The sequence below is a fragment of the Hordeum vulgare genome, chromosome 2H, assembly GCF_904849725.1.
Source record: "Hordeum vulgare subsp. vulgare chromosome 2H, MorexV3_pseudomolecules_assembly, whole genome shotgun sequence".
Taxonomy (NCBI): domain Eukaryota; kingdom Viridiplantae; phylum Streptophyta; class Magnoliopsida; order Poales; family Poaceae; genus Hordeum; species Hordeum vulgare.
The window spans coordinates 562,853,016-562,868,027 of NC_058519.1; the positions used below are offsets into that span (position 1 = coordinate 562,853,016).

The 15,012-nt window shown below is 41.7% G+C and overlaps 1 protein-coding gene across 2 annotated transcripts; it reads right to left on the minus strand.

Annotated features, from left to right (window-relative positions):
- Window positions 1-1,412: 1,412 nt before the first annotated feature.
- On the minus strand, window positions 1,413-13,625 carry LOC123427274 (regulator of nonsense transcripts UPF2-like). 2 transcript variants are annotated; one of them, XM_045111282.1, is made up of 17 exons: window positions 13,329-13,625; window positions 12,938-13,049; window positions 12,146-12,227; window positions 11,192-11,394; window positions 10,238-10,582; window positions 9,713-9,817; window positions 9,478-9,605; window positions 8,842-9,012; window positions 8,672-8,735; window positions 7,738-8,004; window positions 7,458-7,655; window positions 7,148-7,249; window positions 5,112-5,363; window positions 4,785-5,003; window positions 4,124-4,294; window positions 3,509-3,694; window positions 1,413-2,648 (listed from the first exon to the last, which is right to left on the minus strand). In XM_045111282.1, the coding sequence occupies exons 2-17, from the start codon at window positions 13,007-13,009 to the stop codon at window positions 1,713-1,715; spliced, it is 3,501 nt and encodes a 1,166-aa protein (XP_044967217.1). In that variant the 5' UTR covers window positions 13,010-13,049; window positions 13,329-13,625; the 3' UTR covers window positions 1,413-1,712. The 2 variants fall into 2 exon arrangements, with proteins under 2 accessions (XP_044967217.1, XP_044967216.1); XM_045111281.1 differs by having other exon boundaries at window positions 8,654-8,735.
- Between the last annotated feature and the right edge of the window lie 1,387 nt (window positions 13,626-15,012).

Genomic DNA, 15,012 nt, shown 5'->3' on the forward strand with positions numbered 1-15,012 from the left:
GTCTCACCGAACTGGGCAGCGGGGAGAGAGAGAGAGAGACGATCTCTGGAACGGGCGACGAGTCAAGTCGGGAAGAAAAGAAGATATGCACTTGCACACAGAGCAAAGCACTCGTAAACGCAATGTAGCCGCGCATTTGCGCTGCTTTTCCACATCAAAGGCCACCTGAGACGAGATGGAGCGGGAGAAGGGGAGGGTCAGATATTTATCTAAGCGCACGGACGTGGACGTGGCGGCTTTATCCAACTAGGATCAAGAGGAACAAACAACAAGGAGTAGTGAAAAGAGAGGGAGAGCAGCAGAGGAGGGAGGGGCCTAAAGCTGGTAGGCGGAAGCACTCAGTTTATTCGCGGCCACGCTAAAAGAGGTAACCAACTTGGGTGGCAACGCGACGCAGAATCTAGCTTCACGCCGCTCTCTCTCGCACGCACAGAGATCCCGTCCCTCCCATCCCAGCCCAGCCCAAGAGTCAAAACCCTCGAAAAGCCAGGCTCCACCCCCCCGCACAGCGGCACAGGGGCACAGGGACGACGCACATCAGATTCCTTGGAGAAAGAAAGAAAGAAAGAAAGAAAGAAAGAAAGAAAGCAAGGAAGAAAGCAAGGAAGAAAGGGCGTGTGACACGGTGACAGAATCCACTCCACCCCGAGATTCCTTGCAAAGGCCGGCCGGGCCCGGATACTATTTCTCCCTCCCTAGTGCTCCCGCAACTATGGATGGCCCCGGCTGACCCGCGCCCTGCTCGCCAATGCCGGCCGGGTTACATGCCTGCCCGATGAGTCACTCGCGCACATATGCTCTTTACTTGCATTGCATTGCATGGATCCGCCTCCACATGCTACTACGGGCGTGTAACTGTGCGGGGGAGCGGTGGCCGTACTGTGATGGATGCCCATATCCAGCGTAAAAGGAGGAGTAAAGATATGGATTCTATCTCTACTGTGGCCCGAGGGAGGAGGGGATTCATTCCGCTCCGTGGCCATGGAGGATGATGGATTCGTATGCGAGATGCGCTTCCCTGTGGCTGCACAGCCGTTTGACGCAACGTCGGTCGGGCGAGCCATAGCTAGTGGTGGTGGCCTTGGCACGAGCACTGCCGCGGGAAGCCATTGGGCATCGGCCGAGCGAGGCTCGTGCCTGCTGTGCGCCCTCCCCCTCGTGCCCGTTGGGTGGAAAGCTGGATGGATGCTCATGGCAGATATACACAAACGCGTGCTGGGTCAGGGCCTTAATCATGGAGCGGACAACGGGGGAAGGCTGTGGTCCAGCCAGAAAATTATGAGGCAACGACGACGGGAACAGCTCAAACGAGTGAAAATGCAGTGGCAAAAGGTATGCGAGTAGCAGTAGATGGAGACATGGAGTGGGCTACCATCCTCGTGCTCAGGTTCTACCGTTTGCGGATCCAGACCTTTTTGCGAACTCGAGGAAGCTATTCTTCATCTGGGGTAACGAGTGAGAACATCTTATGTACAAGAGAAACCGCCTAAACCAGTTGAGAAGAAAAAAAAACATACCCTCCTAAACCAGTTACCGGTGACCAAACCCACTTTACACGTGACTGTAAACATGGGGGCTATTAGCCCAGCGGAGTACAGCACCCAGGCCACTTCCAAAATTACGTCATGTTGTTCGTCACTTGGGTTTCCATTTCGCAAGGCAGCGGTTGAATTAAACCGTGATTTTACTTAGCACCACAAGGCGGCAGACGGTCACCTTCCCCTGCCATAACCATGGTAGATCCCGCCGGCGATGTAGTACCGCTGCCGACCGCCCCGTCCGCCTCTGTTCGAACCGTCCCAGGAACCACGCCCGCCCGAGCCGATGATACTGCCACCTGCGCTGCTTCCTCCTTGACCCCAGAACCCAGCTTGCAATGATGATGCGTTGAATTCTTCCTCCTCCCTCTCGTTGTATTCAAGGATTTTCTGCTTGATGTTTTGCCTCTCCTCAAGCAGAGCTGCCTCTTGCTGCTTTGTGCTCTGAACAAGTGAGCAGTCCCCGGGAATGAGCATTTGCCTTGTCTGCTGCTTGTGCCCTTTCTTCACAAGCACCCTGACGCACACCTTGACCTCACTACCGACCCCAGCATTACCACTTTCCTCAGCAGCAAGCTCTTCTCCACTCTCTGTCTCGGTGGCTCTCCAGTCCTTTGACCCCTCAACGATCTTCATCGGTACAGTCATATTCAAAGTGGATTTCACCCGTGGCTCCAACTTACGCGACTCCAAGCTTTCCTGTAGAAGGGCCTTCAGCTCCCGATCAAAGTCTTCTTGCTCCTTAGGGTCAACTTGCACCAGCTTATGTCTAACCTGGACCCTTTCTTCTTCATCAGAAGAAGCAGGCATGTCATCATCAACTCCATTCCCAGACCTGTCATCTGAGTTTTCTTCGTACAGAGAATCTCCATCTTCGCTTCCATCGCGATAGATGCTTCTGCTGCCTGAATAGCTTTCACTGTCTGCTACTTCTTCGTGATCCCTGCCATTTTTGTCAGGTCTGTTTGTTGAGCTCTTGCAGCTGGCATCAGAAGCAGCACTTTCGGATTGTTTCGCCTTCTCATTTTCTTCAAGCTCAACCAGAGCAGAAGCCAATAGTTCTGCAGATGAATACCTAGTCATGTTAGGCCGTAGCTCAGCAAACATGTCCTGCACCAGTTGTAAAATAAGTAAGTTAGGAGCTATACTCACTTTAGAGACATCTCTTGAAAAATAAGTAAATTAGGAGCCATGCTCACTTTAGAGACATCTCTAAATCTATTAAGAAGGATAATCACATATACTCCCTCCGTTCCAAAATATAAGACCTTTTAGGGATTCCACTAGAAGACTACATACGGAGCAAAATGAGTGAATCTATACTCTAAAATATGTCTATGTACATCCGTATATAGTTTATAGTACAATCTCTAAAAGGTCTTATATTTAGGAACGGAGGGAGTAGCATGCAATTTGAATACTGCACAATTTGCTAAGCAAATTAAAGCAGTTCAACACGGAAGTAAACAACTAAGCACATAGTACCCCTTGCTTCCATACTAAGTTTGAAGCCAACACACCCAACATTGCAGATCAAAATGTTGAAATGTCACTACCAACTACTCTCCATCCGTGCCTAAATATAAGTCTTTTTATAGGTTCCACTACAGACTACATATGGGTGTATATAGACATACTTTAGAGTCTAGGTTCACTCATTTTGCTCCATATGTAGTCTCTAGTGGGATCTTTAAAAAGACTTATATTTAGGAACGGAGGGGAGTATATCCAGATAATTTCTTTCTCTCAAGTCACAGCCTGATAGCTATGATATCGAGAAAGAGGCAAAACAAGCAGAGGTATACTGGCTCACCTTGCACCAGTCATTCAACTTGATGTATCAGAACAGTTCTTCTCCACTTACATTGTATCATAACCAAATGCTTACATATATAATGAAGAATCGACATGCATTTATGCTTTAAAGATGCAAACTCTAGTAAGTTGCTGGCGTTTAGAACAACACTAACCTGAACATCAAACTCAACATCAAGTGGCAACGGCCCTTTGTTCAGAATATATCTTTGAAAATGTAGCAAAAATCTGTCAAGCTTTCTTTTTGAAGAGCCTCTATCAAAGTAGTGACCACACGTCTGGAGAAGTGTAACAATCATCCTTATCCTGAAGAAATCTTCTGGGGGATCAAGCAGATCTTGCTGCACAGGATAAATCCAAGGATAAATTCACTGATGTGACAAATTATATTGATTCTTTTAAAAATAGGTGATTAAGCATGTGTAAGGCATTAGAGACAGAGAATGAGAATCATGTTTAATAACTTTTTACGTTTGCAACATAACTTACCCAGGATCACAGAAAAGAGATGCAAACATACAGTTCGAATGAAAAAGTATGCATACCAAGCACGTTAAACAATGAATTTAAGAATAAAAAATAAGCTGAAGAATGACACGGTGAAATGTTGTTTATCAAGACGTTATCATATTTATAAAAGTGTGTGTTTCTTTAAAATATAATAAATCAGAAACACCTTGCACTGTACAAGCCATAAAATGGATTGCTGAAATATCAATATAAAGAAAACAAAGTAAAGATAGCTTATAAGTTTGGATATGTTTACTCACTTCCGGTGTTCCATGACCAAATACAATAATAAGGTACATTGTCTCAAATATAACTGACGAATCAATATGCTCGTAGTTATATAGCTCCCCAAGGAATCGCATGTGGGCAAGTTGTCGCTGCTGCATTGCATAGTCATTCAGCTCAAGTCCAACTCTAATCTCTTCTAGAACCTGAATCCAAATACAAGGCAACCACTACATCAGTTAATCCTTTTATAATCTAAGTGTAAACTCTGTTCCTTGATATTACTATGTTACTGTTACATATGCATATACAAGATCTTTATAATACTCTGCAAATAACAACATGCTAGTAATCTCAACTAAAAGACACAATAGATCTCAAATGCAAAAATATACGAATATATGGAATACACTTGCTAAGCATTTTTTTTAAGGAAAGTCAGAGCTCAGATGGAAGAAAGAAGAAACAAAGTTGAGCACCAAAAGCAGAGAATGTAAAGAGAATAGGGATAGACATTTGCACATGATAGGTTGGAAAACTGGTCCACTATTCATGCCTTCATGGTACAACTTTACATGCCATATATAATATTTTTATGTGAAGTGTGAAACAATTTCTGCTACTGACTTCTCATGCAATGGTTTACCGTCTCAGCCAAAGTTATTCCAAACCATCTGTTTCAACAAGGTAACTCACCTCATCTACCACAGCCACATGAAAATCGTCATGATAGTGACTAAGACCAGCAGTTAGAAGAGCAATCAGATGAACTTGGCTATATTTTCCCTTGTGAACCTTGAGAAAACACTTCACCAGGTACTGCTCACACTCAGCCCAAGGTAACTTGCGTAACTGACGAAGAACGTGTTGAACACTTGTTTTATCAAGATCTGAGAAAAGTAGCTTCCTTATGTACTGCATGCATAGATAGACAATATTAGTTCCTCAATGTAACAATGTATGTACACATAACTCAGAAAATACCAGAAAGAAAAGAGAACAGAACAGGATAAAAAGACTTGCCTGATGCAAAGGTGGCCTGACTTTAGAGACTCTGGCAGATCTTTCTGGTGGTTTGCATAAGTAATAGGCGTTCTCTACAAGTGTGCTGTGGTGTGGATCCAAATTCTTCACATTTTTCAATCTCTTCAGTATTTCCAGCATGTTTGCCATGCGAACTGTAGTTCCTTGTGAGAGATAAAGAAAGCGCCCACAGGTCTCAAGAAGATTGCAGGCCACATCAATGTTATGATGGCTGAAATCATCTAAGCAAGCCTGAAAATACAGATGATCACAATGACTAAATTAAGTTGGCAGTTACAAACTGATTGATTGTGTGGTGTTGCAAGCTACAAAGCATGGACACGGCAGAAGTTGCCGAATCCCCGTACTGATATGGACGGACACGGGGATACGCTCGGACACGCAGGGATACGCGTATCCCGCCGTATTTCCCGAATTACGAATTAAAAAAAGAAAAGAGAAGGGAGGACACGGCTGGGACACGTAGGGGACACGTGAGGGGCTCGATTAATCCACTGGTCCGAGCAGCACCCTCCTCAGACTTCAGGCAGCGCTGGATCTGGAGCACCCTCCTGCCGCCGTGCTGTTGCTGCGCTTCGCTGCCACCATTGCTGCTGCTGCTGCGCTTCGCTGCCGCCGTTGCTGCTGCTGCTGCAGCGGCAAGAGGAGCACACTGGGAGGAGGGTGGTGGCGAGAGGTGCTGCGGGGGAGTTGAGAGATCCATCACTGGGAGGAGGGGCGATGGCAAGAGAGTGGCGGCTTGGTCAAAGCATTAGGGTAGAGAGAGATAGGGCTTGAGTTTTGACGGTGCAGATTGATCTGTGGCATGCACTAGCTGGGCCGGCCCAACTACTAATATTCTCTGGGCTTATATTCAGAGAGTTACGGCTGAATGGGGCGATCTCTTCCTTGTTATTTTTTCGTCTTTAACTCTATATTACATGGCATTATTTATTTATTTATATATATACTTGGCGTGTCCACGATGGGCTGTTTTTGGAAAATGCCATATCCCGTGTCCCCGTATCCGTGTCGCCGTGTCCGTGTCCCTGTATCCGTGCTTTTTAGGTTGCAAACATGCAGGTCATGTAACTGCAAACTTCTAAATGGAGATCATGAGGTGAGGGGCATGCAACGTCGCTTCGGCTATCAGACATGTAGGATCATGGCACCTTCAGCCCATCAACTTTAAAAAAGAGATAATAAGGTTGGGTCATTCGTCAAAGGTGGCATTCAGCATAGCAGCAGCCAGCTGTGCATCTATACCAGATAAAGATGTGAAGGGGCAACCGGACAGGGGAGAGGGCCACATTTGACATAGTCATCATTCGGCATAGTGGCGACTCAGCCAGGTCACAGCACCTTCGACTTGTCAATTTAAATAAGAACAATGAAGGAGCACACTCCGCAAAAACCCTTCAATGCCCTGGGTATCTCCAGTCCTTCTCAAGTGATAGGCTTTGCACAATTGAGTAGGGTGTAATCCTTTGACAACTTAAAAGGATAAAAGTCTAATAAGCACACTGCACACATGAGCATGCAGCCTGGGCCTCACGCACAGAAAAGGTCTAATAGTTATCAGCTGAGCACAAGCTCCCGGCTAGCTTGCAACAGAATTACAGAAGTGAAAAGATGGGATAGTCATATAGCCTTACCAAAAGAAAACAGACAGACGAGAAGACCTTATCGGAGAAAGACAAAATCGATAGTGTGGTCTGAAACTTTCCTCTGCAGGAAATGCCACGCCTATCCATGTATTGTGGTCAGAAATCACCCACGTGATCACAACATGACATTCCACTTGTATCAGTGATTTGGGACATACATAGCTAACTAAGTTTCCCAGTCTATATAGTTAGCCATTATACTGCCTACCACATTTAGGGCACTAATTATTATTCCACGTAGAACAGAACTATTATGTACCATCTAAAAGGTAGTTAAACAAGAGCACAAGAAATTTAGAAACACAACAGAAGCATAATAAACAGGAAGGCACTAATTCTCTAACTGGATTTATTTGTAGATTTGCATACCTTCAAACAACTAAAAACAAGGCTTGATGGAGCAATATTGAATTTGCACAACTCCCCAATAAATCTAATATTTCTAATTTTTGTTTCGATTTTGATCTGATCCTGAAAGAGGGAATATAACAAAGAATAATTAGTGCTGCAAAGTAGATAACCCTGTTAGTTATACTAAATTTGAATCACATATGTCACCAAGAATAATGGAGCGGTACAAAATTTGAAAGAACCAAAAGACATTTTTTCTTACAAGCACCAAATAAAACAGTGTATTATGGACAACAAGGACCAAGAAATAAATGAATACGAGACAAACCTTCTTATTCATCAAAAAGTTAAACTCTTCTTCAAGCATTGACAAGAGCATACTTGGGAGATCCTTCATGCATGTGGACAAAGTGGCAACTAAACGTGAATAGTACGGTAACAGTTCCAACGAAGTCCTTGGAACATTGAATAAAACCCGTGCAAGTTTTTTCCTGTTTGCTTTAGAATTTAGATAGCAAAACTCCACCTGAAAGAATAAATAAATGGAGTTCAAGAATAAGGTGAAACCATCTCTAATGCACAGAAGTAAGTAATGCAGTTGTTATTACCGTTAACTGGTCAATTAGATCTCGGCTCACACATCTTGGCAGCCTCTGTAGCAGGCTGTCCAAACTTGCGCCATCTGTGACTCTTGCTTTTTCTCTTTCAGTATCTCCTTTTTGATCAGCGTCTTTTTCTTTAGAGATTTCTTTGCCTGTTTTATCTTTGTTTTCTCTATTCTTAGATCCAACATTTGTTTGTCCTTCCAATTGGTGCTCAGGGACAGAAGTTTCAGCATTGTTTTGAACTTCAGTTCCTTGTTCCAATTTAGGCTCCTAAAAAAATTAGAATATTTGCCACAGATTGGTCAGATGCTTTATGGAGATAAATAAAGTGGGGTCAGGTGCAATGGCATAGAAAAAATATAACAGCTATCATGCAAATGTACCATTCGTCTACCTCAAAAAGGAAATTACCGAATATAGTAACACCAGGATAGAAGGTTAATTAGCACAAGTCCTGGCAGTAAAAGGGGGGGGGGGGGGGGGGGGGGAGGGATATGAAAAATGAAGAAAAAAAAATGAACTACTTATATAGTCAGATATTACCAACTCGCCATGGCAATATTTGATAATTCTGTTCATTAAGACAAATATTATTAAACCTTACGTTAGCTCCATTTAGCATTACGGTTTATTATGATAATCTCATCTGCTTGACTCATTTTTAGGTTTTTGACTAGCTACTTTTGTTAGTCAAATTACAAATGAATATGTTATTGCATTTGTGTGCCAAAACATACGAGATAAGATGTGAGGGTGATCAATGGATAACATAATTTATCTAGCTTTAATTTCATTACCAGACAGAATTTCACAAGTTCTTTTTCACAATAATTTTAAAGATGAGCATACAAAAGCAACCAAAACATGAGCCTTTGTGTCCTACAACACAAATTTCTTGAGTATGAGAGACCCTTCTTACACCAGTTTGTTCGTTAACCTTTCCATGTTGATCTACCAACTTTGGTTCAGCTTCTCCCAATAGTACACCAGGCACGAATACTCTGCTCAAAAGGATATACATAGGTTCAAAATAATCACAAAGTACAATTACTAACGCTCTGCAAAATGTAGACAGGAGTAAAATATGATAAAAAAAACAGGGAAAACCTGAGATCGGGCAAAGACTCATAAAATGCCTTTGTGTCTTCATCATCCCAAATAGGTTCTACTGCAGAAAAATCTTTCCCAGAAGGGGATAACTCAGCCACTGTAGTTACCCTTGTTGTATGTCCATCATCTGGCATAACAGGAGGCTGCATATCAAGAGCTTCAGCTAAGCTGCAAGAGAACATATTTGAATGTTTAACAAGATTTCCACAAGAAGATGTATATGGTCCTACGAATATGCAAATAAGCTAATAACATAATTGAAGGAACAGTTTATTTATTTTCTCCTCAACAGTTTCCTTTGTTTAAAAAAGAGAAAGCTCAGACGAACAACAAAGACTGTTAGCCATCTGTAGACTACCATGATAGTCATAGGCACTATATTGACTCCTAAAACTACTAGTTAAATAAGAATCATAGGTTCTTGTTTGGTGAATATACATGCCACTTGGTCCTTTCACCATATGACCAACACATTAACTTCAATTTTGCAATAGGAGATAAAGATGAAGGCGCAGTAAAATAAGAGTAAAAATGAAAGGAACTTATTTTCAATTAAGCAAACAAGGTTAACTACTTGTGCAGCTGCATGAGCGATAAATACATAAGACGGTGCATGTCGATAGGGAAACTCACGATGAAACACAGCGCAATAACTGATCGAAAGATTTCCGAAGCTTCTCATACAAGGCAGTATTCTCATCACTTAGTTCACCTTTGGCATTTAAAATCTTCGCATTTTCAGACTCCAGTGCACGAAGAGACTGCATAGTGGATGTTATGCATGAAATGGCAGCATAATAAACATGCTTAAGCAATAATGGAGCAAAAGATTAGCCTAACAACATTATGTTGGAAAAGTTTTAGTTACCGCATGTTCTGACTGGAGAACTGCAACTGCAGCATCATAGTAAGAGCTCAAGGCTTTCTTAAAGAATGTCTTCAGATCATCAGTAACATTCAGGCCCATAAAAAACTGCAGCATATAGAATAAATGCTGTGAGTTGCAACAAGTGGTTAGAACTGCACCATTACTTCATAGTGGAACAGAGCCGATCACTGAAGAACTAATTGCGTGTATCAACGAGCCTAAGAGAAGGTAAGCATGTTACTAATGATGGCCTGGCAGCAGAATACTTATAAGATTATCATATGCATACATCATTGCACCATCCGAAAAGTTACATTTGGGAGCCTACAGATTTCCCCATTACTGTGAAGACAGAAACATGTGTCATCATTTTTTTCCAGACATTTTAGGGGGTTTCTCGATGTCTGCATATTCAAGAATGTACCCCTGGGCCACAATGAAGACTAATAAATTGCTACAGATAGATCACCTCTACGATTTTCTTTAAGATCAGCTACTACACGATGAAACAAAAATTTGGCTGACCTCGTCATAAGCTTCTTGCCCATGTTTTTGTAATCCAAGAAAATGTTTTCCTTGGCGAGCAAAACTAGCAAGAAGAGACAAATTTGTCTGAGTTGTTTCACGGTCCTTCAAATGCTCCACTGACGTCAGATCCTTTATAATGTTTATGAAAGTACTAGCATCTTCAACAATTCCAACAAAATACAATTCCATAAGAAGTTTCAATGTGCTTCTTTTCTTCATGGCCCTTGAGTTCTTATCTGAATCTATATCATCTCCAGATTTCCCAGGAAAGAAGGCTTTCAGCAGTCCTTGAATAAGGCAAGGAGAGAAGTCCTTGTACCTTTGATGAAGCAGCGAGCAAATCTGCAACAAATAAGATTAATAGACAAGTATTCCATCATATGAATTTAACATCCACACATAAACGCATTTGAGAAAATGAATTTTGTTAAATTTACTAATCATTTGGAGATCCAGGGAATGGTGCAAATAGTAACATGGGGTACATGCCAACAAATAGAAATAAAGCAAAAGGATCATATGCAACGATGTGCAAATCTGATATAGGTGAAGTACATGTGTTACAACTGGGGAAAAATACATGAAACTGATCAAATTTAGGATATATCTACCATAAAAGGAAAACCATTGTACTTGTATCGGTGGATGCTCACATTATCTCAACCATGAAACATGCCTTCAGATTGTGCGCATTCTCTCACCCTACTAGAAATGTAGTGTGATAGAGTGTGCACAGATCTCAGGGCACATTTTGCGGCTGAGATAGTGCGAGCGTCCACCCATACAAGCACAAACCCACTCATGGACAGGAGATTCTGCGATCAATAGAAACAACTCATTTAAGACATGGTAGAAAGTTTATATAGTCAAAATATGGTGAGCGACGCTGTGAGACAGATTAAGAATATACTCAAGAATGCATAAAATTAGGAGGTACTGTAACTACTATACCTGAACAGCAGCTTGTATATCAGCAGAACGAAGTTTGGCCTCGCTAATGTAAGAAACCGCTTCACTGACAAATTTGCTTAGATTCACACTTTTCAATTCTTCCATTAAGCCATCCTTTTGTTCATCGTTTATCACTCTGAGCTTCTTTATAACTGCTGTATTGCGCTTAATACTGGAATCAAGAGTTCTCAGGTGACTTGCATCTAAAACGAACGATTGACCACGTCATAATCCATGTATCAAGATTGAAACTTGTATATTCAAGACTCAGGTGAGAAAAACATCAATCATTCTCTAGGAAAATAATAGATATAGAAAAAAAGACATAATAAAAATAGTTCCAACAGGCAGACACATTAGGTTGGTCGTACAGCCACATGGAAAGTTGTGTCACTAAGCTATAGGGATCAATGAACGTTTGGTCCAAGGGAATTCCAAGCTCTCCAACAAGGATGCTAGCCACCGAGAAAACTGAAAAACAATTTGATTTCTGAACTTACACGCATGAACTAGCTACCAGAGCAAAAGCATGGCTCATATTCCAAACCTTCAGTTTTTAGGATGCGTGGGTATGTAAGAATAAGTCTAAATACTGTGCTGCCTCTAAGAAACACCATTTCATTATTTTTAGCATCACCGCCTACATGTTTAATGGGGATATGGATCACTGAGTTGCAAATTAAGTCTAAATGAATGTGCTACTGATTTAGGCTTAGGAAGATTCAAGTATCGCAATCAACTTTTCTTGCACATAGTAGGAACCAACTCATCTACCTACCAAGTTCTGCAACACCAAAATCTTTTGAATTTCATTTAGATAGGATGTAACACGTTACTATTTGAATTTCAGTTCGTCCTGGTTGAACGTCATTAAACACACAACAGTCCTGATAGACTAAGCAAATCACTGGAACTTCTATTAAGTAGGCATTACTCAAAGAACAATGGAAGTACCAGGCCTCTCAGGGTTTAGGTTACTCTGGCGGAGAGCCGTCTTTGCATCAATAAACTTCTTGTATTCTTCAAGACGGGCCACCTGTAAACAATCAACATTTAGAACAAATCAGAAATTCTAGACTTGAAGAAGTATGAAGATTGCAACATATACAATCGTCCATTAACTCTAACCAAGGCTTTCAAAGATGCACGAGAGAAAGGACGCTAAGCCCGCATGGCCATTTCTTTAATTGGTGTAATGTTGACAAAACATTTTTCCTTGATTTAAAATGTACTTGGCATCTGCCAAAAGGCATTTGGGCAGCTTGCTCATGGTGACATGGGAATAAAGAGGCAATTGGAGAGAATTTACACCAAATAATGCCAAGCAACTACCCTTAATCGCTTTTTCATGAACTGTAATACTGTCAAAGGTGGGCTCTATATAGTGGGTATCCTACCTTTTGAACTATTGTTACCCAAGCACAAGAAACCTAATCAATTAGACTACAGCGGTACTGCAGTATCACATATAAAGAGGTTAATGATATTATGAAATTCAAATACATCATCAGTACTGAATAACACTCCTCACAACTTTTAAAATCATTTACTCACTAGATATCAAGGTTACTAAATCCAAATTTCTGCCAGAATACGAACATAGTGACGATAGTAACACTCTAAAAGGACAGGAATTATGAAGTGTTAACTACAAGGTTCGAACATCTGTAAAAGGTCAGGCAGGCGGTTACCCATTTTGAGACTACTCATTTCATATCATTGCTACTTGAGTTGTACCATTCTCACCTCATTGTTATGATGATGCCCCTCTTCATCTTGCTTTTTCCCCTCGTGGCTCTCGATTTCCATGTGCTCCATTCTTTTTCTCCGCAGACGAAATGTGGACAATCACGCCAAGCTGCCAAGCAAATCCAAAACGGCACATCAGCACTAAATATTTTGCGGGGACTTCAATTGCAGAACGATAGTCTCTATATCATGAAAAACATAAGCACCCGACAACAAGTAACCGGGGTATAAACCCTAGAGATAGTACAGCACGGCTCGCCTGTTGCTCTGCTAGAAACCTAGCGATGATAACTGGAATTAATGAGTAACTGCCGGACCTAGGGCGGATCTAGACGGTGCGCGACCGACCCAAAATTCGTGGGGGCTGGACAGAAAAAAAGGCTGATACCTTAGAAACCAATGTCCAACATGACGAACGGCGTGCGGGAGGGGAGACACCAGGGCCGTCAGGTAGAACGGGAACGGCGGTGGCGGCGCCGCGCGTGAGAGGAGCAGGGGGTGTGTGGGCTGAAGCGTCGGTGGCGGCGCTAGGCACGGCACGGCGGCAGCTCTAGGGCACGGCGGTGACACCTTAGGAGCAGGAGAGATTTTGTCAGGGGTTCAGTTTGGAGGTTTGGATTCGGGAGAGGCCGTGAGGGAGAGGAGAAAGAAACAGGACGATGGAGACGTGGAGGGGTCAGGGGTGGGATTTGACTGTCGCCGACTCGATGGCATACATGGCCATATGGCCCGTGCTTTTATGGCTGGCCCGTGGGCCCGGCACGGCCCTTCGGGGTCGTTTTGGCAAGCCAATAATAAGGGAGGGGGCGAGACCTTAAGGCTGGGGGTTCCTATGTGCCTCTTATTCGCTAGAGGCACGGTCCTGTCACTCAAAAATGAAGAAAAAATATGTTTCCTTTTTTCTATTGTGAGAGGCACGGTTTTTTCGTCCGTGACTTTCTAAAAGAAAAGGTTCGTCCAAACCTATCAACATGGAATATAATTTTAAAGATATCAACATGAAAAATCCAACAATAAAAATGGTTTGAGATTTGGATGCGCGGTTTAAAAGATCAAATATTTTAAAAATACGGATCGACGAAAAAAAGGAAAAAATCTCAAGTTTCGACAAGTGACACACATGCAGCGTGTCACTTGTTTCAACCTGAAATGCGGGAGTGATCTTTGAAAAATGTACTTCTCAATTAATGATTTCATGCATCTGCGGCAAATACATGCTCCATGGCATAGGATGCGCCCCGACTGGGTGGCCCATTGATGTGCAGCGTGAATGCGTGTGAAAAATCACAAAAAAAGGTTGATCGCGCTTCTTGCGAATCGAACCCGGGTCACCAACTCAAGTGCGCTTGCTGCTAGACACTACGACCAAAAATTCTCGTAGCAGAAATACATCGCAAGAGTTAAAATAGCAGTAGTGGACTTAACACTATTCGAAACAGTCCTAGACAATATTTCAAAATTTGAGTAATTTCCTGACCTTACGACCAATTTTCGAAAACCCGAACATTTTTCTAAAGTGATAAACACATTTTGAATTTATTTAACTTTTTTCATAAACACGAACATTTTTCGAATTTGTGAACAAAAGTTCAAAATGGGGACAAATTTTAAAATCATGAACATATTTAAATTTTGGAACATATTTCGAAATGGAGAAATATTCTCAATCAAATTTATAAAAAAAATCAAAAAGCAAGCATTTTTTATAATATAGGACTTTTTCGAAAACATGAACCTTTATCCAAAAATAGAAAACATGAATGTTTTTTCGAAACCGAAACATTTTTCAAATTCCAAAACATTTTTTGGATATGTGAACATTTTTCAAATTCAAAAAAAATGAATATGCGAAATATTTTGAAAAAATTGGGACATTTTTTTAAACTTCCAAACAAAACTTGAAAGCATGAACAATTTTTTAAACTTGAGTACATATTTTGAAAATCCCAAAGAAAAATTGAAACATGAACACTTGAATTTGCGAACAATTCTTTAAATAGAAACATTCGTTGAAGCTCCCAGCAAAATTTAAAAACGTGAACCTTTTTAAAATTGATGAACAAATTTTAAAA